Below are 27773 nucleotides of genomic sequence, written 5' to 3'. Positions count from 1 at the left end.
ACACTGCCAGCCACGCTGCCAGGAGGTGCCACGAGAGGCGTTCGTTCCCGGCTCCTTCCAGTCAGGGAGGCAAAGCACTTAGCAGAGCTGGAGGACAACAAGGCAAAGGTTGCTCCCCTTTGCAAGGAGACATCTGTCTGTTCCACACCCTGACCATGAGCCTCCCTGTAACATTTACTATGCAAGAGGACTGCAAGGTCAGATGGAAGGTGTGAGAAGAAAACTGGCATTCCTCCTTGAATGAACAAGCATGAAAATGCTGCAGCCATCCAGAGTGGCTGCAGGTGAAGCTGGAGTACTCCTGCCACTCAGAGCTGCTTTAGCAGCTGCAAATTTAACAAGAGTAGTATTAAAATAACCTCACTTATTTATTAAAGCAGGCAGGCTGAGTGACATTTCTATTACAGTGCACACACCGCCGGGAGATTCCCTGACGCTGCAGCAAACCAATGTAATCTGCATTACGATGCACTATTCTCTCTGCAGCACACACAAGCTGGCTGTGCTCTCCCAGCTCTCCTCCCCCTGGAGCCGGGGGAAGATTTGTTATAAGCTTTGGTGGAAATAAGATCAAGTACTAAACCCATGAGTAACCACTAATGTTACTTGTATTCACTGCAGCCTGTTCATCTTGCATAATCAGCGTTCTATATCTTGTGCATCATTCTGTCTCTGCAATCCTGCATCATGCTCACAGCTCTGTCAGAAATGGGGGCATTAGCTTTCAGTTGTTGGATGAAACTGCATTATAACATCCTTTTCACTTTCCACTGTATGGCTGAGATGTTCAGACACTTAAACATGGGATAAGTAAAGTGAATGAAAGGCTCATGTTAGTTACTTGGACTCCTTCAAAAATATTAGCAATGTACTGGAATCTCTTTATAGATTCCTGTCCTGCCCACTACAAAGACTTCTGCTGTAAAGTATTGTGTGTATTAACAAACACAACAAAACAACGAGGTCAGATGCCCTTAATTACACCAGTTTAAATCCAGAGTTACTTTGATAAAATCAATTGGATTATTGATGTTTACAATGGTATACTGGGGAGCAGAATTTGACACTTAATCTCTCTCACATGGGTTGCTGCCCTGCAGCAAACTGCAGGTCCTAGTAATCTGTTCAGATGCCATCAATGTAATCTGTAGCAACTGCTCTGCATCTAGCAAATTAGTATAATGATCTAACACTGAGCAGTAACAACAATTAAACCAAGGCATGCACTGTCCTCTATAGCAATACTACATGCACAGATCCTCTGCAGTATATTGCATAAACCAGCAGTATATATCACCAGAAGCAACAAAAGCAAGATCCTGACCCTGCAATACCACCAGCTTTATTCTGCCTCTCAGCATTCACTGGGCCTGATTCTGCCTGTCTCATCTAAGGTATGGGCATGATGATACGCTCACTTCTCTCTAGCTGGACAATCAGAGCTGTCCTGGAACACTCTGCTACCCACGGCTGTGGAATCATGCACACGAATGGAAATTGTGAAATGCATTCATCTACCTTTTGTGTCCCTTTCTAGTAATGTCATCTACCAAACTTTCTGAAATGTTCCTTGAATGTACATAGGCTTCATCTGCACTAAAACTTCTTTTTCACAATGACTATAGATTTTGAAACATAACACTTTCTTGCCTTTTTCTAAAAAACAAATTATCAAAAATTCCAATCTTTTCACTGTGACTCAAGAGAGAAAAAATTGTAAATCAAAGCCATAAAGAAAAAAAGTGCATCTAATAAAGACACTAAGTTCTACTTTAGATGCCTATGGCTTCTGATTGTCCCCATAACAGTACAAAGATGGCAGCAACACGAGTTCAACCAGAACATGCTTTAAAGCTATTCTGTGCCACAGTAAAAAGGAATATGTGGTGTAAATCATAATCCCAAAGACTGATGCTAGAATTGCCTCAGATGTCTCACAACTGGATATAGCTCAGCTATTACATATTAATTTGGCTAAAAAAGCCCTGCTTTTGTAGTATTCAAACTGCAGGCAAGATGCAGGGTAGGTGGGCTCCTTTTTCATCCTGGACCTCTGCTGAGTTAAAGGTCTATAAGCCACAGCCAGCTTGCCACTATCAGTATTTAAAACTGATGCCATCTTAAAATAGCACAAAGGCAGATCTCAAAGAAAATAGCACTGTTTCCTTTCCTACAGTCAGCTGTGTATATGCCATTCTCATGTTACACAGATGGACTGAACAATGCTCTCATCATTTATCTACAGATACCAATGCTGTACCCAAATGCTGTCACTACTTGGCTGCAGTGCCTCCATTGTAACAGTTACCTTTTCAGCCCTTAACTCATCATAAATTGCTTCCTAAATTAGATGTTTATTTACCTTGTATGCAAGAGGCTTGTGTTTTGAAAGAAATCCTTCTCTAAGATATTTAGGTACTGGGAAAGGCTGCCCTGGGTCTGTTTCACTAACTATTGGAGAATAAAAGTTTCCAGATACTCAAGTATTTATCACAAAACATGAATAATTAACATCAACATTCTAACAAGTTCAGAAAAATAATTTTCCCTTCAAGTACTCTCAGCTCTCCTTCCCATTCCAAATCCAAGTCAGAATGCCAGGTGGGAGTGCCACAGACAGTGCAGCACAGCTCCAGCTGCATGCACAGCAGTGCCTTTGCCATGCTTCTGAATGAGTGAAATTCTGTTCAGCAGCTCAGGATTTCATTCACTCCAGGATTTCAGTGCCTCATAAACTGGATTTTTGTTTGTTTGTTATCTTTTTTGCTAAAAAATTCCTTGCAAAGATGTAGATGTGTGGAGCTTCATAGTGGGCAAATTGCAGAGCAGTCTCCTCAGAGGGAAGCTCCTTCCTAGCAGGCACAGGTCAGAGGTTTATGCCTGGACATACATGGTTCTTGTAGCTTTATAATTGTATTTCACTTCATCCTTTTTTATCCAGCTCTTGAAGTTCTCAGCATTAAAGACAATAAGCAGGTGTCAAGATCACGAATGCAGCCTCAACATTCAATTGACTTACACAGGGAATTTGATGCCCACCTTGTTATTCCTGCCTTAGAAACTTCTCCTCTTTATTTCTTTGGATCCTGCTGAATTCCTTGCCAAGTGCTACATTTTGTCAAGATGTTCTGCAACACGTGACTCTAGAATATTTTCTTTAGCTGTTTTAAAAATGTTACCTATTAAACATAGGTTTATAACTAAAATCTCTAATCCACTATCTCCTTCCCCTTCTACTGTAAAGTGTAGAGAGGGAGCTTCCTTACCATCATCATGCTAGTTCTAATTTCACATGCTTCTGGAATTTTTAAAAAATCCTCTGGAATTGAAATAATTCTCCATTATTGCCCCCTCTCCAACTTAAATAATATTTTTTCATGTAAACTCCCTCATGTTTCTAAGAATAATCACTTCTCCCTGAATATTTTTATTTTTTTAATGCTTTTGTGAACACAGAATGCCTGAGAACACACCCAGAACCCCATGTGAAGGCTGGAGAGGAAACGTCCAGATCTTAACCAGGAGCAGCTCTGGCTGCTGAGACTGCTGACACTCTCAATCAACAGTTACAACCTTTTCCAGGTTGCAGATGCAAAAAAAATTCCCATTGGTTGTCCTAGGCATTTTATAGCAAATCTAAGCACAGTGTCAACAGGCTCACTTTCCTTTTGGCGCTTTCAGAGGAACCTCTGGGAGCCTCCAGACCGCAGATTATAAATCATTAAATCAATTGTCTTAAAAAGAAGTGCAAATTTCTCATTCAGCTCAACAAGGTGTTAACAGCACGGTGCAGCAGCAGCAACCCAGGTGTCAGCACTCCCGAACTGCCTGACAGTGATGACCAACAGAGACGTCAGATAATTTTGCCATTGTGCAAGGATTTGGAGAATACAGCTGGTATCAACAGCTGTATTTTTCAGCCCAACCTCTGACACTGGTGTCCTAATTCAAAGCAAAAAGTTTAGCGAAATTCTGTTTCCCTTCCTATGTCCCTCATTAGCATTAATATATGTAAATTTTTATGCAAATGCATGACATTTAAAGGTAAAAACTCTGCTCTATATAATAATTACATATACTTTTAAAAGAGGTTTTTAAAGACCTATAATTATGAGATAAAAGAGAGACCATATAACTGTTATACTTTAACGTCCTACATAAGTTCAAATGGGAATTGTAGCTAAGATAAAATTTATCTTCTTAAATTATGATTCAGCAAGACACTTTAACATGTAAGTAATTTTAAACATATAAATAAAACTGAGAAATACTGGTTCCTTCTGTAAAGAAAACTTTGGGGAAGTTTTTAATTGTCATTAAAAAATAATAATAAATCAGATATTTAAAAAAAAATTCAAAACGACAAAATTTCTTTCCCCAAAAATAATTTTTTTCATTTTTTTTGCCTTCAAAAGGGAAGAAAAAGACAAATCAGAAAGTTTCAGCGAATAAAAATAGAACACAAAATTCTACTTTTTCCATTTTCCCCCTGCAAGCACTGCAGTAAACGTGAAGCTTAACCATGCTGAAATGCTCAGCTGAAACAAAGGCTGGATGGGTTTCCTCAGGTCGGCGTGCTCGGGCAGCTCCCCGCGGTCTGTGCTCTGCACAGAGATCCCCGGGGCACTCGGCAGTCGCCGAGAGCCGCAGCCCAGCCCGGCGCGGGTCCCAGCTGCTGTTCCCCTCCCATCCATTTGTGCCTGACCCAACCCGAGCGGCGGCGCGGGGCTCGCTCCCTTCACCGGGCTGTGCTGGAGCCCGTGCCCCGTGCTTGGCTAACGGGGGCACACACGCGGCGGGCACACCAGGCCCCAGCCCAGCTGCAGATAACTTGTGTTTGCTTAAAAGGATGGGTAAATCCATGGACAAATCACCCAGTAATATCTCAACAAGAAGAGAATGACGATGAGATGGATGGATGTGCTAAAGGGAGCGGAGAGTGTGACCAGCCTTGCCCCCATCGGCCCTCACGAGCCTCTGCCTTTATTGGGGCACCACAGCTGGGGCACCAGGCAGCCACAGAGCCAGCAGGCTGCAGAGGCTTCGGTCAGGTCGCTATCTTCCCTTCCTGGTTTAACATCTACCAGGCTGCTCAGTTCTGCTTTAAACTTGAGCAGAGAATTAGGCCATCCCCTCCTCAAGAAGCAGCTAGGGAAGGAATATGAAAAACGTACACAAAATTAATCCGGGCCAGTGACAATCTGAGGATGGGGGGGAGGGAGAAGGATTTATTCATTTTCATGACAATAGCCATAGAGAAAAGAAATGCTCTCTTGCCTCTCCCCAGGGACTTGAATTGAATTCCCAGGGCTGCCAATCAGATCAAGAATTTAACACGATTTATTCTGTGGGGAGCCTGTCTGGAGCCAGTGTGTCAGCATCTGGATGATGCCCTGAGCCTGCACAAGCAGAGCAGCCAGAATCATGGATCTGCCTGGCTTGACATGCAGTGAGAGATTCTGGACACATGCACAGAGAAACAGATTCTCCCTCATTTATGGCAACACAAAGCTGGAGAGTCAGGGAAGCCTGTATTATTTAATTAAAACTCAAATGGTGGAACACAAGTTTGAGGCCAGAAATCATTGGAATTGCTCTAGATGACACTCCCACAAACCAGATCTTGGCTCAGGCTCAATGACTGGCAATAGACTGCTTGAAGTGGTTCCCACTTGGAATAGCATTTTGGTACCAATGAGGGCAGGAAAAGAGACCCAGCACATTATGAGGCTGACTTTTCTTCTGGGACAGTTTGCAAAGAGTTAAACTGCAGCTTATGTGACTTTTAGCCACAGCTTGCAAAATTAATTCATGTTTCAGGCTGTAGAGCACCATGAACCACTCAGAGTGCCATGGGGATGATAAGCTCTTAGGTCAATTACTGCACAGATGTGCCCCAGTTTGGCTGCCTCTCATTTTAGTAATAATGCTACATATATATTTCTATACATTTAGCCTATACAGATTCATTGCAGAGAAAGCTGTAATCTACAACTCAAATATTCCCGAGTTTTTATATTTATTATAGAAAGTTTGCATGGCTGTTTCTACAGAAACAAACAGGACCATATGGGTATTTCTGTCATTAGCAGTTCAGTCTTTATCTCACTGAAGTTTCATTTCTTCCACTGTGGTTAAATGCTCAACAAGAAAAAATAACACTGCAAAGAATTCCAAGTCCCCTTTTGTTCTTTCCTGGAGCATTTCTAACTGTGGCATTTTCAGATGTTGTTTAAAGCATGGCGCAGCAAATGCAAGACAGAATATTCTACCAAAAATCCTGGAACAGCCAGTAAGAGACTGTTCCGAATTTCCTCAGAAACTGAAGAGCTGAGGGAAAGGATCTCCCACTGCAAACAGTCTTAGACTGAAAAACAATCCAGCAGAATTTCAGAGACAATTGGTTATCAAGAGCTGGCAATTACAGCAGACAGTGAATGACAGATGTATCATGTGCAAAGGTACCACTGGCATTGCCTCATCTTTCCAGTGCATCAACAAGAATATAAGAAGACTTCATATTCCATCTGATGCAGGAAAAATTTCAGCTACTACCAAGGACTTCAGTGAGTAGTACCAGTGATGAGAATAGATGCCATCACTTACGTTGCTTATTTGCCTATACTGAGCTCAAATTATTTTGATAACATCTATAAATGGGTGCATACCATTAATTGGGAAATCCTCATCTTTCTTTTTTAAGAAAAGACTGTTTCTGTATAGAAATTAAGAGTTAGAGGAGCAATGTTTCATTGAAAGCACCATGGAAAAGATTATGCAAATACCTGCCAGAAAGGCAGGCTTGTCTTTTCCTGCAACTTACAGATTGATCCAAACTGAGAACTCTGTATTATTGTTATTCACCCATTTAAGGTCCTATTTTCACTTCAGTTTCCATAGAAACCTGTTGTCCTAAATCTGCAGCACTTATAGCCTTTTAGTGTCATGGGTTCTTTCTTTACAGCTCTAATTACACCATCATCCACAAGGGGAAATGGCTGGGATGCTTTTCCCACCACAGAAACATTCAGGAAGTGCTGCTCTGTAGACAGAGGGAATATAAAACCTAATCATAAACCTTCAGACATCGTCCTTTTTGGACAATTCCCCTATGTCACAGCTGTATGTTTTATTGTTTGGGTTTTGAACATGGGCCATGGCAGAAATAAGAATTGAATTGGCAGAGGAAAATAAAAGATTTAGGCTTTTGCCTTTTTTCTGTCTTTTCTGGTCTATATTAAAGAACAATTATATACAAGTGAAGAAAATGGAAAAAAATACTTGTAAATTAACTACACTGGTGTCACATGGATATTAAATACATAAGGTTGAGCAAAGCTGTCAAGGCATATGGTCCAGAAAGACCTCCCACTGCCAAAGGAATGAAGCTCGTGCCCTTTTATTAATTTACTTCAGCTCTCAGGTCTGCATATAATTTTCTTCTCAGCATATGAGGGGTTAAGGTTCCCACCTATGCATTCCAGATAGACTCAATAAGACTTTTTCACTGTGCTAATATAAAACACACAGAGACCTTTGTCTTCCTGCATGCTGGTAAAATGCCCGTTGTGCTATGCAGATTATTATTGTTATTATTATTTCTGGCACTGTCACTTCTAGCTATGGTGCTTCAAAGCAATGATATTAAAAACATAAAGGCAGGCAGCCCTTTGGAAATAAGGAATTGCAACAGCAATGCAAAGAACTTTTTATAGCACCCCTTATTGAAACATCTGGAGGAAGTATCATCTAATGGTTAGTGAAGACAGCTAAAGAGCCAGGACTCCTATGCTCTCTTTCTAGGTCTGTCACTGTCACTGATTTCCCATAACCCTGGGGAGGTACCTTAAAAGTTGTATACAAGTGGTATCCACCCAACCTGGCTTCTTAATGAGAGGTAAAGAAGTAATCTAAGATCTGCTGAAACTTTCTTTATTAGCAATAGCAAAAGATGTGTCTACCTGCAGTCAGTTTTCTGCTATCACTGCAGTGGTACTGCAGTGGCACAGTGGCCATCGTCACCCAGAAGCAGCACTTACCTCCCACACCTGCTACTTACTCCTCCCATCTCTTCTGTCTTTACCGGGGCTGTGTTTCCACCAGTTTGCAAAAGGAACACTTCTTGTGAACACTCCCTAATTTTCTCCAAAGCCAACAATTTTGCTGTGGCCAACAACTGAAACTGTTTAAACAGACACTCAGCTTAGCCTGGGGCTCTTCCAGGGACCAGTGTAGGGAGTAACATCAGTTGGTGAGGTATTATCTTTTACTAGAATGGCTAAGTTTGGGGGTTGTTTGTATTTAGGAGGTGCTCCATGCTCAGAGTGTGCCTGCTTCAGGTGAGGAGCAGGAAAGAAAACTGAGAAGACCAAAAAAAAAGAGGCATCTGTGGCATTCCTGACATCAAAAATAGTAGCATCATGTATGAGGCAATTGCAGTTCTGTTTATTAGCTCCATAACAATCAGAAAAATACCTAGATTTCCAAATCTTCTTCACCTGGCATCTCAAATAAAATTATTTAAGAATAGAAGCTGTTGAGACAAGGGTAATCCAAAGGTGGCAGGCGGAGAGGATACAAAACACAACCCTGTTTTTTTGTTATAGTCACAACACACCATGGTCCTCACTTAGAGTTTATTACTATATAGACCTCAAGGCAAAATAGAGAAACACAAAAATCATGACATCTGGGCCATACACACACTGCTCCAAACAAATGCAGCAAAAAAAAACCCCAGGAATATTTATTTGGCTCTTTTTGTCATTGCTGTACTCTTGCCATAATTTCTGTGAATAATGAAGCTTCATGCTTTCCATGATTGTCTACATCAGCAAAAAGCCACTTGCCTAAGATTTTTACAAAAACAGAACAACAAAACTAATCCCAGCAAAATCTGCACCACAACTATTTTCAGTGTTAGGGAATGTAAAACATTAGTCATTTAACCACAGTGACTGCAGTTTACCAAGTGCAGGCAGCTGTTTAAAAGACAACCTACAACAAAACAAAAAACTCATTTCCCTACCCTTCAAAATGGTACAGAAATTCAACTTTTGAAAAATGAGCAAATTCAAGAAATTTACATGGAGCAGAGCTACATTTGTGAGGTAAATTATCTTTTTGTTTGGTGTTCTACACCCTGACACTCTCCAGAAGCAAGGAGATGCCATGTTTTACCAATATTTCCTGAACTAAAGGAGCTTCCAAGCCAAACCAGAGGTCATGCTGACCCCACTAGCTAAGGCTTTTAATCCTCACAAGCCGTGTGCAGTCTGATACAACTTTGCCCTCATCAAACTGTTACCTGTTCCAAGTGTTTGCAGATGTTTTCCAGCTGTGTCAGAGGCTACCATTATGACTTTGTTGTTAATGACAATTGAATGGTTTCCTTTAAAAATAGTTCAGGTCCACTTACACTCCAGCTCTGGGGGTGAAGCAGAATGCAGGCTCAGGGTTCCCAGCCTGCTCTGCCAGTTGTTGCCATGCAAAACAAGAGCAGCTCTCACATAGGATGAGCAGGGTGTGGGAACCAAATCTCTGCTTGGGCACTGGCAGCCCTTGCAGAGATATTTCCAAGCTACGCCTGGTGAGAAAAAGAGGCCACCAAATTGCTGGTTTCCAATCAGATTATGCTTCAACATTGAAGCAGCCTGTGCTGTGGGGGACATGAGGGTACATCTAGAGGGATATAACACTGGCTGGAAACTACTCAGGAACAAAGAATAAAACCTGCCTGTTTTCTGTTGGGAAAAGAGAGAAGATGGTGGTAACATTTCATGCAGGAGAAGTGATAGATAAACCAGATGCTACAGGTATAGGCAATAGCTCATGCTATAGAGAAAGAAAGAGTGTAGGGGAACCCCTTGTTTCTTGTTGCTGGAGGGACAATTAACAAAACTGCTCTCCTTGGGGTCAATAAGCTCTGTTTTTACCCATACTGGGAGGGGACATTAATCCCAGTACCAACACAAGTGTGGGAGAGTTCTCTCTGCTTCCTTGCTCAACAAGTCAGACTGAGCCTGAGCTCTGCACTGTACTGCAGATCTTAGTACTGCATTCAGTGCCTGTGCCCAGGTAATGGGCAAAAGACCAGTCACAAAGACTCAGTCTCCCTTTCATTTGGTCCCACTTCCTGACACTGTGGAGAACACAGCCAGGGACAGGTGTTAGAGCATACAGGAGGGGTTGTACTGTGTGTTAGAAGTGTGGGTGAAAACATCTAAGCTCACAAGAAAAGCTCAGCAGCTCCAAGATGGAGTTTTCCTTCAGTATTCAAGTTAATTATGGCTTACCTCACTTCTCCCCTCAGAAATCCCCTTTGTCCTTTCCACTGCCGTGCTATTAAGTGTATCGTGCTCAGCACTGACAGGTGACAAATGAAGCCTAAGTTGGTTCACCACACTGACCCTTCTTGGCAGGGTTTACCCAGCTGGGCCTGACCTTTTCTTGCCAGCTAAGCAAATTTCCCTTCTCTGAAATTCTGCTCACAGGGTGCTGCTTTGTGGCAAAGAACCAGAGTATAAGCTACTCACTTCCCACTATGGGGTTCAGAGGAGTCCTCTTCTAGCACCTCTGTTAAAATCATCAAGAAAGCAGATACAGCAGAATGTGAAGAATATTCTTTTGATAAATGAATTATAATGATAAGACTTTTTTTTCCAGGAGAAAGGGCCTGAGGGGAAAATGGACAATTGCTGCAATGCCATCCATCCCTCCAAGCAAAGGTAGTATGTCTCTCATTAAAATACTGAATTTTCTGTACAGCTGTCAGCAAGCTCAAGTTTTCCAAATGAACTGGTCAGCAATAACCTGCTTTCATGACAATGTGCAAAGAAGGAAGCAGGAGGGGTGATTTGTGCCCAGTACAAAAATAAACCACAAAGACATCCCATGCAGCAGACGCACAAAGCTGAGCTCTGCACATCAGAATGCTCCCCAGAGAAGGAGTCAAACAATCAAAGCAAAGAAGCAGCGATACAAATAGCCTGACTTTTTCAAACACATCAAAGGCCAGAAAACAAGTCCCTCTCAACCCCAGGGACCAAGATAGAAAAGATCTAATAAAGAATTCAAATGCCATAATCACATAATCCAATAAACTACAGTTAAACCAAAACACCTCTTTAGCAAACATCTGTAAGTGGGACAGGAAAGGCTCCAAAATGCTCGGCATGGATGGCTCCCTTCACTTCTCCCTGTTAACACATCACCTCCTGTCACTGAGACAGACGCAAAAGGTTCATTCTTGGTTTCAAATCCCCACACAGGAAAGTGGGAAAAGGGAGAAGAGCATCTCAACAAAATCAGCCAGCACAGATTGACCAGTCACTGTGAGCTGAGCCGTACAGAATGTGTGCTGGACTGACTTGCCATGGGGAAAGATGTTTAAGATATCTGTGTGGGAAGAATGAGAGGTTGAGAAAGACAAAAATTAAAAAACCCATGCTGTTCAGATTGCTGCCAATGTAAGTCCCTTTCTCTATCCTCCAACAAGGATTTTCATTTTATTCTGGATACGTTCCTTCCTCTCTTCCAGTCCCACATGGTATTTTCTTCCTTGTAATCTCTGAATCTCTCCCTCTTGTATTATCTAGGACTCCATCAGTCATTTAGCCCAAGTACCTGCTTCCCCAGGTGCATCTCTTCCATCGCCTCTCTGCCAAGTCTGCCAAACAGGGAAATGGCTCACTTCACCACTGTACAGCAGTGGAGGCTGCACCAATTATTGTGAGTGTGAGGCAGGCTGACTCTGATGCTCACAAACAGCAATCACACGTGTCACAGAAAGCAGCTTTCCATTCCACATTGGCATCAGTCAGGAACTTTGTCCCTCCTTTGACATGCTGGGTAGGACTATCCCCTTCTCCTTCCACGCTCGGACATGTGGACAGGAGTAGACTTAGGGGACAATTCTGACCTCATCTGAATAAGCAGATCCAGACTTACAAACCTTCCTCTAACAGAAGGGCCATCCTTGGCCTAACCAGAGTAATCAGGAAGAACAAGTTTTGCTGACATATGCATCCCTTAGGTATTTGCTTTTATACCAGCTCCTGAGTACAGTCAGTGAGCAGAGAGCAGTAAATCTCTGAAACACAGCAGGGGATGGCAGCACCAGAAAGGGTCATTTCCTCTTGCAGAGACTAGAGCAGGCAAGTGCTGTTCAGTGGGTATAAAGGCAAAGGAAAAGGGGCCCCCGGCTCCTCTGATATGCTTGTATGTGCAGATGCTTCTGCAGAATCCTAATATTGTCCGGTGAATCTGTACTTAAGTAGTAGAACTAACATTTGCAAATACATCAACCTTTTAATGAAAGAATTCCACTGTTAGGACTTTCCTTCCTGTGCAGCCTCCTGTCATGAGCCTCTCTTCTACTGCACAAGCCACGTGCTAATCCTTGTTTTTTCTGAATACAATATTCCTATGTGATAACTTACAAAGTGCTTTGCTGAAATCTAGCTAGATGATGTCTGCTGATGAATCAAGACAGTTAAGCTTTCTTATTAAAGAAATACATGAAATCAATTATAGACACGTGGACAGTATAGAACTGGTAGACTCAAATGTTGCTGTAGAGTCTTAGAATAAAACATGTATGCTCATGCCAGCAGCAGTTTTGGATAGGACGCCTCAGTTTGCACAGCAAGTATAAAGTATGGATACCTACACAAAATTCTGGCAAGGCACAAGGAAGAATACTGGAGTTCAGTGAAAAAGCACTTTTTCTTTTCTATAAGTAATCATTATGGAGAGGAGCACAACTCAGTGCAGCCATTACAATTTGAAGAGTGGGAATTAACTTACTGGAAAAGGTTGGGCAGTAACCCAGACACGACTCCCATCTGGAACTAGGCCAAAAAGGGTCATCAGCTCCTTTAAACTCCTTGCTTTATGCTATATGAAATCACTTTTTGTTGATGCAAAACATGACAGTACTTGCTAGGGTATTCAAGAAAAATCCATTACCTTGATGTGCCACATACACATCTCTGCAACAGAGCAGAATGTGTAAGCATGCTCACACCAATTGTACAGTGAATTTCAGAAAGAGGGTTATAGCAGAAATGGGAGGGAAGTGCTGAATTGTTGTATATGATCTTTTACATGGTGAGTTATCAGTTGATTTATGTAGCAAGTCCCACAGAATTAGTTCATGATAAATTCATGAGGCATGTGCTTTTGATCGTGCTGTGCTCTTCTCCTTGCCATTTTCAGCTCCCTCTTTATCCACCTTCTGGAGACATTATTCTACCTCATATAGTAAACTAGTGCTATAGACAATAAGGACTAGTCTGCATTGGTTGCCTCTGCTGAAATGCCACATTCTGGAAGGGAAGAGGTACTTTAAGAAGTCAGAAGTCCAGGAGATGTAAGTGCAAGCAGGCTGCTTGGAGGGGCTAAATCTCTCCTAACATACCCAAGCATGTACATTCATATGAGGAAAAAAGATCTGATGTGGACCAATTTTCAATCAGCTGGATTTAGTCAAAGGTGCTCTGTACTGTACATGCACAAAGTACTCCTAGCTTCACAAGGCACTTCATGGACAGAGGACTTTCCCTGCTAAACTGGGAGAGATTAACCCTTTCTTGAAAGAGAGAAGTCTATAGAAGTCTAGATTTAAAAGCTCTTGTTTAAGCCTCAGATGCCATTAATTCTTCAGTCTACATTCACTCCCAGTTCATAATTACTCTAAATCAGTATGGCTACACCTAAGGAGTAACCAGAGGCATTGCAGCCACGGTGTCCTGCACAGGTGAGCCACCAGATACCAACCAGACTTTGGAAAGGTTGTGCAGCCCACATACTGGTATTGTACTGCTTTGAGTATACACCTTTCAGATCAGCATTAAAGATGACTTGGAGTACACTGGGGCGTTCCCCATTCTCAGCCTTAGATCTGCTCCCACTGAAGCCAGCAGTAATTCTGGTGAACATTACATGTGAGCCCATGGAAACAGGGAAGATAACTCTATTCAAGCCCAATACTGCTTTATAGTTTGCAATTGCTCAGTATCCAGAAATAATATTCCATAGCTGGTTTTAGGGCACAAATGCATCCTTGGGTTATATTTACTGGGACAACTGCACAGCAGGAATAGTCAGGATGGCATTACTACAGTGGCATGACAGTAACAGTTGCACGACAAAGCCATGCAACCTAGAGAGCAGCCCAAACCAGCATCTGTACAAATCGCAATATGCTTCTTCACCTCGGCAAATAGTGACCTCTGGGAAGGTCACAGAGCTTCTTCTCTGGGGAGATTGCTGCTTTTCAGCACAAACAGAAATTGATAGGAAGAACAGTCATGGAAAGATCTCTGGAATCTGGACCAACTGCTGTGGTCCAAAGGCTGTGTCCACTATGGGGTAAGGAGCACTGGCTTGGAGCAAGCAACTACACTGGAGCATGCATGCTTTAGTGAGAGAGTATCCAGATCTGATATGTCACAGAGAGATCTATGTCTGTAAGACTAAACAGCTGAGACACGTAGTCAGGCAAGGAATTGTATGAGCTAAGGATTGTGTGTTAAGCCTGCACATTGTTGCTGGAAGGGATATGCCAACCAGGAGGCATTTCCTGACATCAAACACACAGAACACCTCCATTTGGTAAAGCAAGTCCAGGTACTTAGGTCTGATTTAGTGTGTATAGTATAAGAATCCCTGTCCTTTTAGACATCCTCAGTAATGTGGCACTTTGGAAGACACAATAATTAGCATAATTGTCAATTCAGCCTCTAATAATGTACAATGTGCTCATTAACCCAATTAACCCCACACAGCACAACAACCATCACAAACAACGCAACTGATGCGGTGAAGGGGAATGGATGCTTGACAGCCCTGCCACATCCCAGCAGGATGAGATGACACTGGCAAGGGCTGAAGGCAACTCCCAGAGGCAGGACCCCTGCCCAGCTAGGAGATGGGGCATGCTGCCACCTGAGCTGGTGCATCAGCCATGTGCTCTGCTCCCTTCAGCCCTGTCCCAGGGCAATAGAGGAGTTTCTTCTCCCACAAGGTTTTTCCTGGTACATTTAATTAAGCACTACATATCAACACCCACATATGCACACCCCACTTCTCAACCCCCCTCTTGCTGAAAGAGTCTCAGGTGGGATTCACTCGCCTGCTTTTGCTGCTGCTTAATTCAGTCAGGTTGGTAAATAATTCAGCAAGCACTCAGCCAACAAACAAACAGGCAGGCAGCACAAATGGCCAGACAGGGAGATGAAAGAATGAGAGACAGAAAGAAAAACCAAATGGGAGAGTGACAGCTTTTGCTGGAGCTCCTTTTCTACAGACAGTACTTCAAGCTGTGCCTACTTCTTCATTCTCTGTGGTTATACTCTCATAAAGAATCAGGGAAGTTTGTCCAACTGACACTGCCATTACCTACTGATTACTCACTGGCTGGGGCCCACTGAATGACCACACAACCTTTCGATTAAAGTTTAGGAAAAGCTTCAGTACCTTGCTTATGCTCTTCAGCTTTGAAACCCTCCAAGATGGGGACCAGCAGCTCTTGGGCTACAGCTGGGCATGTAGGAGTCTGCACCACTGACTCAAGTCTTTTTAGGCTTCTGTTTTGCCAGCTGTAGAAGAGAAGATGACAATTCTTCCCTACTGGCATCCCAGCAGGCCCAACAAACAGAAGCAATGCTAGGGGCCTGAGAGTCCTCTAGAAGAAATGCCAAGGCTTGGCAAAAACATTTAGAATTCTCTGAATGCATCAGTGAATATATCAAAATCAAACACCAAAAAATGTTAATTCCAGCCTTCCATAAAAACTGATAACCATAAAAAATATATCCCAATCACAGCAAAGGTTTGGGATGATTCAAGGTAAACATTCCGCTATTCTGTCTATAAAATACAAACAGTAGACCAAAACATTTGGAGCAGAATTTTCTGTGATGCTTAACCTTACAATAATAATGAAGCTTTAACAAATGGTATTTTGAAAATGTTTTCTACACACATAATAAATTAGCATAAGACAACCTTATTAACACAGCTAGTTTGTTTGAGCTAGCTATGTGAGCATTCTGTGAGAAAATCATTTTATGAAGCAAATAAGGAAATGTCTATGCACCATAAGTTTACTAAAACAGAATCCAAATCAGCAGGCACTGTTGGAAGACACAGTTATAACAAGACCACCCATCTATCAAACTACTGGGACACCTCTAGGCCAGGACTAGTGACAGACACAATGACAACCAGGATTTAGGGGGAACTTACACACAATGTGCTCATCAGGTAAATGCCCTGAGTCTTGCTGACTCCTTGCTATAAGGTATTTAACAAGTTTGCATGTGAGGATTGTTCTGAGGTGGTAGTGGAAAGACATGAATTTCAAAGGAGACAAAGCTGTGTACAAACATACTTTAGATTATCAATTCCTATTCAGAAATGCCCTTTGCAAGAGCATAAGACAAGCAGGTTGGTTTGTTAACATGCTTCATGTGAACATACTCTGAGTCTCATGGAAAGGGATACAAAAGAGCAACAGAAGGATAACCTCAGTAGGTGTACATAGAAAGTAAATACAGCAGAATGAAGTTTTTTCAGGCTGTGGAATAAAAAAGCATTTCCTCTGCCAAAATAGAGAATGAGGTAGCAAGCGCCACAGCTCAATGAGCAGCTGCAGAGATTTTCCTGCTAGACTCTGTGCAATTTAGGGTGAGAGCCCAGAAAGATGCCCCAGGGAGAAACAGGTCCCTTTTGCTGGTAAGAGTCAGTCAGATGATCAGAAAGCCACATGCTCCTGGAAAGAAGGCTGCCCAAATAGTGGCTGAGCCACCATTACACTGTGGTGAATGTTAAATGGCAGCAGCATGGCAATGTGTGCTGGCCAGCTCCTTGGCAGCTCTTTAGTTACCTACCAGCCACAGAGAAAATGGGTTAAAAGAGAAGTGGGGCTACTGCTGACCAGGTCTGAATACTGTTCTGGAGTTCATGCCCAGATCCACTTGGAGTAAACAGTGAAGTCACGTGAAACCTTCTTACAGCAGTTCTGCACAGGGTTGGGCAAACCCTTTCTGGTTTTGGCTCAAGGAGGCTCCTATTGCCCAAACCTCGCTCTGAGATTTTGTTTCAAATACACATAGGTCCACCAAGCATAACCATGGCCAAGATCAGCCTGGTTGCAAGTCAAATGTTCAGATGGTTTCTACCCCAAATCATAAATCCCACTCTGCCATCTGGAACGGAGCCCATTCTGCTCAAACCTCAGCTTGCAGGGAAAAGTTGACTCCAGTTCACAGAAAGGTTCACAGATCCAGCCCGTGTTCTGGGTTTGTAACAAACCCTCCAAAACAAGCAAAATGGCCTTGGCTTTAGGGTTCATCTGGACCTTGTTGCCAGAGTCATGGTGTCATCTAGTGGTGACAGCTTGTATGGGCACACACACGGTACCCACCTCCACAATCATCCCTACAGAGTAGTGCAGTTGCAGGTCCGGTAAATGTCTTCCAAAGTACACCACCTTTTTCAAAGGCAGAACAGCTCCACCATTTCAGTAAAAGCTATTCGCACCTCGAGGAGAGCTTTTTGGAAAGGTTCCCAAATAAAGTGAAGGGGAAAACTTTGCAGCACTTCTACGCAACTAGAAGACAATCTCCTGGGGAAAGGTCAAGCCACAGTAACTTTGAGGGACAACAGTCAGCAGCAAATTCAGTTGTGAATATGTTATACATTCAAAAGTAATTTTCAGTAAAGAAATTGCATCTCTTGAAATGTCCCTTTTACCTATATTTTAATAATGCTCAAAAATCACAGTAATAGATACAAAAGGAAAAAGGGCTCCAATTTCAATTTGTACTTTGAGAGCTCTCTTGCACAGTCACACATGCCCACATCTCAAGAAAGAGCAGCTAATTTTTGGGCTCCAAATTTATGTTGTACTGGAGCCAAGCTCAAGAACAGTGCAGCTGAAGCAGTTCCCAAAGTCACAGAACACCTTTTGCAAGAGATCCAGTGCCTTAGGTCTCACTGCAAGCATTTCTAAAGGGATTTGACCCACCATATACTCTGTGTGAGAGTTCTGGCAACATGAGTTCCTTCTCAGTGAAGATAGGAACTGATGTACCTGCTCTTAAACCTAGTCTTGCTTTAATTCAATGAAATATAAGCTTAGGAGTTTTACCTTTCAGGTAAGACAAAGTAGGAACACAAACATGATTGGTTTTCCAGGCTCAGCTGATGAGTAGGAACAGAGACACCATCAGCTCCTGAGTTCCCATAACCTCAGGCACTGAGTCACTTGTCCCACAAGCTGATAAGAGCTGCAGCTCAAAGGAAAGAAAGCTCTGTTCAAAATGGAAGAAGGATCCCAGTGTCAGCAGAGAGGCAAGAAAAAATTGCCAATTTCAGCACTGTCCTGGAAATGAAGTGGGTTTTCAGGTTCCTGAGGTCTATCTGAGGTTTCATCATGGATCCATCTCAAGTGCTTCCTTGGCATGTTTGTCTTCTTACCTAGAGCTTAATCCTTCCCTCTGATCTAGTCTTTCTGTCTGCAAGCTAATGAGCTTGAAATTACTGTATATTTATGTGTCCCTCTGAGCTCTGATCTGTGACACAACCATAGCTACAGCTAGATTTGCTTCTTTATTGTCTAGAGTTGCAGCCTAAAGGCCAGGCTTTATGCTAAAAACAATGACATTCAAATCCCAGTTTATATGTGGGGTAAGAGGGAGAAAGCACTTTTCAGAACCCTGGTTTCTTTTGGCATCTATCCTGAGACACTGAATTTTAAGCCTGGTAACAGCACAGACCAGGGCTGTCTTCATGGCAGAGGATTCCACACACCCCATTCCACCTTGGTCACAGACAGAATAGAGAAGAGTTTTAGCTACGGCTTGCCTGGACTCAAAATGACCACAGGAATTATCCAAAACCAATGAACTCTTTACAGCTGCACCAAAGTGCTTTCTTCTCTTGGATCTGTTTTCTTCCTCCATCCTATCACCTGTGTTCCACTTCCTCTATGAAGCTTGAAGACTTCATTGTGCCAGCAACCTACTAGGTCTACTATGAAGGTGAAGCCCAAGACAAGTTTCTCAAAGCTAAGAGAGAATGCTCAGCTACTGTTATGTGGGGCAGGTTTTAATTTTTAGTAAATACACAAACCTAGAAATAACAGATAATTTACAGTTTATCAGAGCCTGCATACAGAGAACCTTTCATCCCAAAGAAGCTTTCCAAAAACATGCATGCACAGCAACACAGAAATACAGCCACCTCTGGAGCTGATTACAGCTGCTGCTCATCCAATACAGCGTGATAACAACAAGGAGAGCTACCACCATAAACCTCTGGGTTTTTGGTAAATGCACTATGGATTTCTGCATGCTTGCTATACCAGAGGACACCCATATATTTAAAGGCTTCACCTGACAACAATGCAGAGCCAGCAAAACACATTTCCTTTTTGTCCCTTGGAAGGTCAAAAACCTCCCCAGCAGAATATGCTGGAATACAAGCAGCGAGGCTCTTGAGCAATTTCATATCTGATATTCAGGTACTCGCTAGCTCTACCACTCAGTGCGTGCCGTGACAGATATGTCACAAGTAAAGGTCACGGCAAGGTTTTCCCTGCCAGACTTGCCCGCTTTACAGGAACGGCAGATTTGTGCCTGCTCAGTTGCTCTGTCCTGTGTCCCAGGCACGGTGGCTTGTTTTGGAGTGCCCTCTGCCGCCCAGCCCGCAGACCTGCGAGCCTGCAGGGAGCGAGGCCGGGACCGTGAGCGGGGTCTCGCTAAGGACGGGCAGCAGTGAGCGCCATTCAGCTTCACGTGCCCATGAGAGGCCCTCACCAGAGCCGGGCCCCGAGCTCAGCCTCTGGGTCTGACTGCCTGAGCTCTAAAGGTTTGCAAAGCACTGCCACCCACCAGGGCTGCAGAGACAATTGATTTTCAGGTCAACTCTACCTCAGCTCATCTCCTACACCCCACAAAGCTCTTGCCCAGTTCTTCTCATCTGGGATCTGAGGCAGAAAAAGCAGCATATGCCCCTTCCACTGGCACTGCTGGGATTCTTCCTTTGCAGCCATGGGAGGCAGCTTTCCTCTTCACTTCCACCCAGCCCACCTCATCTAAGTGATGGGTAAGGAAAATAGGAAAGCTGACTAGTCCAAGATCTGGGGAGCCATGAATCCCTTTGGGGGTCAGCAGGCCTCTGAAAACTGCACAGAAGGAGTTTCTATCTAGGTGGTAAGATATCAGGTATTCCAGAAGGTTCTGTTAACTTACAACCAATAGTACCAGGCAAAATTTTGAGATGTGGCAATCAAAATGTAACTTGCACTGGGGAAGAGAACTACATGACAGTAATATATGATTTTACCTCTTATTTTTGTTATCCAGAGTCAGATTTTTCTGTGAGATACTGCTCCTACACCTCTACAAGGATGGAATTCCATGAGTCTTCCCTTCTTACATCTGGATAGAAGTCACCACTCCACATGTTCACTCCTAATCAATACATACAGCTAGAATTGTCTCCTATATTTGCTACAATTCAGATATTTTCTCCTCTCTAATAGCAGAGCACAATTTATTTTGTCAGGCTTGTCACTGCAAAGCTGGGACTACTTTCTTAAGAACATACCAAGATACAATCCTAGCTCTGCCCATTACCCATGAAGGGTTTTTAGTTCCAAAAGGTGTATGTGGAGCATCAGGGTATGTAGCAGTCTTTGTGTGGGCACTTACAACTTCCAGTTCCCTTCCCCTTTTGGCTGCCATGCTTTCCTTGGGAAGGGATATCTGAATACAGTCAGGTAGGTAAGCTCTCCCTTCAGTGAACTGCCAGCCTTTGTTGTTTGCCTGTGTGATTACATATGTGTGTCACCCTCCTGTTCTGCTCTCCCCTGTCAGACAGCAGAGCCACGTGGAACATTTCTCACTGCCACAGTAAGCACTGAGGCTCGCCGTGGCTCTGCTGACCCTGGAGAGGTCTGTGTTAGAGTAACATGACTCCCAGCAACACTATCACTGCTATTAGGCCACTGATACTGTACCAGAAATAAACACAAAGGCATCACCTATAACTACAAAGCTTTAGACACAGGGCTGCTGCAGTGGCAAGGGCCCAGCAGAAACCCAGTTCTTCTGGGGAGGCTGTGCTAGTTACTAAACCAGCTGGTGCCAGGGCTGCAGGTTACCAGAGCTCATCTGCTCCTGCCAGCTAAGTAGCTTATCTAATAATTACACCATGTCACCTTACCAATCTTGCTTCTTTGGGAGTATAACCTCTGTGGCCTCCCAAATGCAGCAGAATCCTTACAGAAACAGATGAGGCACTAAAAACTCATACAAACCAACCCACAAACTCTAGGTAACAGTGTGAGGCAGAGATCCTTTGCACATGTCAGTAACAAGGTTCTATCAGAGAGCCTTCACCTAGAAAGGATCCCTTGTGCATGCTGTGATTTCAGCAGCTTTTAGTCCTTGTTACATGAAACAAGCAAAACTGCCAGGTCTGAACACCAAGCAGCACAGGCAAAATATTTTTCAAAAAGTCAAAGAATCAGCCGTGCTTGAGACTATATGTACATTCAGGACAAATTGTTGGGTTTGTTTTTTGTTTGTTTGGTTGGGGTTTTTTTTGTTTTGTTTTTTGGTTGGTTTTTTTTTCCTTTGGTGGGGTTTGGTGGGTTTTTTTGTTTGTTTCGGGGTTTTTTGTTTTGTTGGTTTTTTTTGTGTGTGTGTTGTTGTTTGCTTGGTGGTTTTTTATTGTTTTTATTTTTTAATAGCATTCATGTGGAAGGAAAGGGAAAGGATGGACATATTTATGATACAAAGGGGAAAAAAAAGAAAAGTCTCATCCAAACCATTCCATTGGCCACAATCCCCTCCCCCTCTCCAGCATTTTTCCAAAAAAAGCTGTAGCTCCTCTTCCTGTGTTGACTCATTGCATTGGCTCCTCCACCGAGCTCCCATTCCCTGCCCACATCAGCCCTGATGCTATGCAGCTTGTGCTGGGTGCCTGCAGGGGGTACCGCGACCCTGCGTACCAGCCAGAACATCTCACAGGCACGTTGTGCTAGCGGAGGTGCATTGCTGAGCTCGGTCTCTAACACACATAATGAGATTAGCATTTGAATAGTGCTGATCAAGTTACCAGCAGCTCTGAACCCCGGGTCCATCAGATGCAAATGAATCACTATAAATTTTGCTGCTTTCTTAAAAGCTCTTTATATGCATGGCCGATGCAGAAACAACTGCAGTGGGTATTGGCCCAGGAAGTCTGTCTTTCACCATGACTGGGAATTTCTGAGAGTGGAGAAACCACAGGAGCATATTTCCCCAGATTTTTAATTTCCCCCCCCCCCCTTTTTTTTTTATGTGTCTTTTCTCCTAAGGCTGCGCAGGCATCAGGACATACTCTGGCATAAAGTTCAGAGACAAAATCCTGCATAGTACTTTCATGTAGGTCTTAATTCTATCTGTTTTAATTACCTGAGTAACTTCTGAAAGTCCTGCCAGCCTCCATGTGTCAAGGACATATCCTTCCCTGGTGGGAGGATGAAAGTGAGGTGTGTGGTGTCTCCAGCTGCATTGATTCAGCATCTCAGAAGCACGTGCAGTATTGTGGGGCATCGCAGTGTTCTCGCCTCCTCAGTCTCCCTGGAGGAAGACACAGTACACAACCCATCTAGGAGGAGTCTTCAGGGTACTGCCTTGCATGATTAAGTGTAAACAGCCAAATCCCCTCCGTATCTCAGTGGGCACTCCATTACAGGGGAGTTTTCTCCCATGTGTGTGTGCAGAAAGGAGCCCTGAGGGGAGGGGAAGAAGGCACAGTCAACTTGGGAAAACGAAACCTGCGGATGTCAGGTGTGCACCTGACACTGCAGTGAGAACAGAAATCCAAACTGCAAACGAGCTTGTTCTTACAGTAACTACACTCAATTGACTTCAGCTGCTTTCATTTCTCTGAACAGACTTGAGAGAAGAAACTGAGACCACATCAGCTCTCAGACAGCCTGACTGAAGCAAGCAAGCACTGTGAAGAACACTCAAACTCATTCATTTTCTGATACAAAACCCGGGATGGCCTTAATTGTATTCCAGCAAATTCTGGGCATTCTATGCTAGAATACACACAAATTGCTATGTGGTTTGAGATTTGCAACTAGGAGTGACTTTCTGATTACCAGAGCTCCATTTATTATTTCTAATATTATTATTCACTAGCTAATTACTCACTTCTAGCCCTAGATATTTTTAACATGGTACATTTATTTTGAGGTGCAGGAAAGTACATGCACATAAGTACTGACTTGAATTAACAAAATATTAGAACTCCTCACCACCTCCCCTGAGGAGAAGCTTCACATCTCCTCACTCCACCTGCTCCTCGTTAAAGGAAAGGTGTGAGGAAGTTTACCACATTTGTAGTGTCAATCAGCTCCTTTCCTATGCAGCCTAAATAGGTTCAAGTAGCCGCAGGCACAGAGCACCAAAATTACTCCATGTCCCAGCTGGTTATATAATAAATCTGAATTAAATTAATAATTAGAGCAGTTCTTGCATGCTACTTCTCCCTGATGAGCCTCCAAACCTTTTTAGAAAGCCAATGGCACCTCCCCGTAATGAGAAAAGGGGCTCAGAGCCCACTTTGCTGTGTGCCACCCACTGCACAGGCAAGAGACAAGACCCACTTTAACACCCCTGGCAAAAGCAGGTGTAAATTTTGAATGCAGCCCGCAATGGAAAAGGTGCAGGCCCTCCACCGCACCATGCACAAGACCCACCCTGAAAGCAGAGCCAAAACACACTGCCCTGGCTGCCCCCTCTGAGGCTCCCTGAGCTGTGAGCTCAGTGACCAGGGACCTCCTCAGTCACCCTGGCTTCGGGCTGACGAGGTTCCCCTGAGCAGCTCCTGCTGCCTGGGCCCCAGGGACACACCGGGAGACTAAAAGATGACTTAGAGGTGCTCAGAAATGCACATTCTCAAGGGGAAGGCATGGGCACAGCCCATCGACCTACCATCCCATCAGAGAGAGACCACCCTGACCTGCCACAAGAGCCCAGCTTCTGAGGAAAGCCCCGGGCTGGGCAGCTACAGCCCCAAACCATGCCCCTCAGGGTCACAGCGACATCCCACAGCATGACCCTCAAGGCAATGGAGCTGGGCGTTCCTCACACCACAGAACCCCACCCCAGGACAGAGCCCCGCCCCAGGGCTGGGTCTGTCTCACGACACCTCCGCCCCTCAGCGCTGAGCCACCCTCGGGGTGCTGACCCGCGACCTGCTCACCATTTGTGCTTTGGAATAGAGTCCCCTTCAGTCCTCAGGGCTGGTTCTCTGTTCTGTCTCACGACGCCTCCAACCTTCACCCCTGGGGGCTGTGTCCCCCTCAGCCCTCGCGGCCATACCCCATGTCGCCTTCGCCCCTCATGGCTGGCTGTCCCTTATGGCTGTGTGTCCCTCAGGGCCGTGTCCCTCATGGCTGTGTGCCCCTCAGGGCTGGCTGTCCCTCAGGGCTGTGCCCCTCATGGCTGGGTATCCCTCAGTGCTGGCTGTCCCTCAGGGCTGTGCCCCTCAGGGCAGGGTGCCCCTCAGGGCTGTGTCCCTCATGGCTGGCTGTCCCTCATGGCCGTGTCCCTCAGGGCAGGGTGTCCCTCATGGCCGTGTCCCTCAGGGCAGGGTGTCCCTCATGGCCATGGCCTTCATGGCTGGCTGTCCCTCACGGCCGTGTCCCTCAGGGCAGGGTGTCCCTCATGGCCATGTCCCTCATGGCTGGCTGTCTCTCAGGGCTGTGTCCCTCATGGCTGGCTGTCCCTCATGGCCATGTCTCTCAGGGCAGGGTGTCCCTCATGGCCATGTCCCTCATGGCTGGCTGTCTCTCATGGCCGTGTCCCTCAGGGCCGTGTCCCTCATGGCCGTGTCCCTCAGGGCCGTGTCCCTCATGGCTGAGGCCGGGCCCCCCTCGCGCCGGGGCTCGCGCAGCGGCGGGCGCCGCCAGGGGGCGCCCCGGGGCCCTGCCCAGGCCCCGCACTCCCTGCCTTCCCTGAGGGCACAACCCGGACACTCGGGAAAAGCACCCAAAAGGGAAAAAAAAGCCCTAAAAAGGGGAAAAAATCCCCTACAGGGCACGGCCCCTGTGTAGAAGAGCTCATGTAGAAGGACAAGCATGTAGATAGGGAAAAAACACCAAAAGACCTCTGTTCCAGCCCAGGACAGAGGTCCTTAGTCAGCAACACTGGGGAGCTTCACCTTAGTCCTACATTCCAGCTCTTGCACTAAACTTTTATTTTACGAATAAAAAATGTCACTTCAGCTGATAAAGAAATCAGATTTCTCTATTAGAAAGAAAGGGCATAATATAATGAACAGTGCACAAATGTGCAGATTGATGTATATACACTAAAAACAGAAGAGGGCGAAACATTTGCAACAGACACGAAGTCTAAGGTCTTTTATTATATTTTATAGATTAAATATATCTTCAGTAGAGTCTCTTTTTAAAACACACAAAAGGAAAAAATACATTCTTCATGTACATATGAAATACTGACCATGTAGTAGGGACCATGTACAGTGCAAAATATGAACACAGCTACACAGACATCACCACCTTGGATGATTATCAAGCTTTTTCTACAGTAAAATTGGAACAAGTTAACATTTCTGTTTCCAAAGAGAAATCCATACCCTTCCCTTCCATGGCATTTTGTGCGATTGTGCAGGAAAGGGTTTAATTTACTTTTTAAAGATATTATAAAATCCTTGCATTGCATGAAAAATTATCGAACTCCTCAAGCTTTACCACTTTCACACATTCACAATTGTAATGCAATTTTTATTGTGATTGCAACCCAACTCCAAATATCCAGGGAAAGCCAGTAATATATATATAACCTGGTATAGAGAAAGGAATGAATCAGAGCTGATTGTTCCAATGGTCAGGAAACATGTACCCAACATGTACACACATACACAGAGGGTGGAAGATAGCGAGGTGTGACAGAGCATGTCCTGTTTGTCACAAGTTTGGAGTGAGGGCACGGGGTTGCACGTTTCACTTTGGCAGTGGATCTCTAGTGTCTAGTAGGGGATGTCATTCTGGTAGTACTGGATCATGTCATATGTTCTACTCCTACAGAAGAAAAGCAAACCAGAAGTAAGGAAAAGTTTAAAAAATCACCACGCCCATTGTCAAGAAACTTTCATCAGGATCCCACAGAGACAAAACATGGGAGAAGGAAATCAGCTGCTAATCAAAACTAGCCCTCCATTCTTTGAAGGCATTGTGAAGGGCCAGTTACTGTTATGGACAGCAAAAAACATCCTGCTCTTGTTTAAACTAGTTTAAAAAAGTATTTCCACACTTCCCAGTGTGGCAACAGCATCAGCAGCTTGGATCCTGTGTTTGGATAAGCCACAAGCACATCACATGGCATTTGCAGTTAGTTTTAGGAGAAGGAAATGCATAATGAATGAATCGAGATCATCAGGGCTGCATGGAGACAGGATTATGAGGAAATAAAAGTCATCTTAATTAAGGAGAATGCTAATAATGAAAATAAAAGTGCAGGGGAAATAACAGCAGTAACAGCAGCATCTCTGATGAGTGACTGAGCAAACAAATCTCAGCTTGTTACAGATAACTCAATTATGCACGGGTAGAGGTAATTCAGGTCACAGATTAACCATGCCACAGGTAGAGAAGCTCAAGCTTGTCAGATCTAAGCTGGTTCTGGCCATTCACACAGTCTTCATTCCCCGATATTAATCTAAGATTCTGAGCAGGTGCACTAGTGAGCACTGGAACCTCCATTCCAGTGGTGCTGTGTCTGAGCCAGTGAGTGGCACTGGTCTCAAGCTGACCCCATATGGAACTACACAACAGTTTGTATTAGACTCTCCAATATACCCCACAAAGTCTGTATTATCTAGCATAATAAAACATGCACTTAAGATGTTTAACTATCACATTTATTTTTTAGCCTAACCAGCCTTGCTATTTGACCATCATGGACTTAAGTCTTCCTTCCCAGCACTAAACAGAGGAGATGCAGCATATTCAGAAACAAAGCTGCTATCCTGCACTATCTGGAAATCAATGACTCAAAAAATTTTTGTATCTGACTGGTAAAACTCTTTCAGCTCTGCTCAAAGCCTGATGGCCTTCCTTTAGCCATAGGGAGAAGACATGCATAGAAGCCAAACCTGTTGCTGAGGAAACAATTCTGGATGATCTTGATGATGAAAGTTGCAGCCTCCCTTTCAGTCATGTTGGGGCTGAACCTGTGTCTATACAGAAAATCACAATCAAATAAGAGAAAATTAGTGAGCCTTCCTTTGAACACGGTAGAAATGTGTCTTTGCACAAGCTCAGCCAGGTGTGATTTCACTTCCTGCAAGTACCTACTTCTTGTGAAACCACTTGGTACAAATGACATAACATTTTAGTAAAAAACATTTTCCAGTTCACACATATTGCTGACTTACTTCAACAGCTTGATTGTCTGCCCTCGGAAACAGGGCAGCCCTGTATCCAACATCAGGGTAACCAGTGAGACCACAGCATCCATGTAAGGCCTAGAGGAAAAGGACAAAAAAACAGAGCATTCAAACTCCTGCAGCCTTAGCAGGTAAAGCAGACAAGCTGAGGAGTTCAACGAGCTGGATCCCACCTTTTTCTGTAATTAAATCAACACAGATAATCCTCTTACATTTGCTGGTGAAGCTACACCATTGCTTGCAATCTGTCACTTTAATTAAATGTCACTCCTTTATGCTGGACTGTC

The 27773-nt window shown here is 44.0% G+C and overlaps 1 protein-coding gene and 1 long non-coding RNA gene across 3 annotated transcripts in view; both read right to left on the bottom strand.

Moving 5' to 3' along the window:
- The window catches only part of LOC135282515 (uncharacterized), a 214049-nt gene extending 189645 nt beyond the window's left edge, over positions 1–24404 (bottom strand). Inside the window, exons 1-2 of the long non-coding RNA XR_010348646.1 lie at positions 24277–24404; positions 22473–22640 (exon numbers count right to left, since the gene is read on the bottom strand). This is a non-coding gene — a long non-coding RNA (uncharacterized LOC135282515). The remainder of the gene's footprint in view (positions 1–22472; positions 22641–24276) is intronic.
- A 1006-nt stretch (positions 24405–25410) lies between these two features.
- PI4KA (phosphatidylinositol 4-kinase alpha) overlaps positions 25411–27773 on the bottom strand; it is a 53607-nt gene continuing 51244 nt past the window's right edge. For both annotated transcript variants that reach the window (XM_064393122.1, XM_064393123.1), the window contains exons 53-55: positions 27475–27564; positions 27193–27276; positions 25411–26119 (exon numbers count right to left, since the gene is read on the bottom strand). In XM_064393122.1, coding sequence (XP_064249192.1) covers positions 26068–26119; positions 27193–27276; positions 27475–27564 — 226 coding nt within the window. In that variant the 3' untranslated portion in view covers positions 25411–26067. The remainder of the gene's footprint in view (positions 26120–27192; positions 27277–27474; positions 27565–27773) is intronic.

This window comes from Passer domesticus, chromosome 17 (assembly GCF_036417665.1).
Source record: "Passer domesticus isolate bPasDom1 chromosome 17, bPasDom1.hap1, whole genome shotgun sequence".
NCBI lineage: Eukaryota > Metazoa > Chordata > Aves > Passeriformes > Passeridae > Passer > Passer domesticus.
Note: the sequence above shows the minus strand (reverse complement) of the source record. Positions and strands in the feature narration are given on the sequence as shown.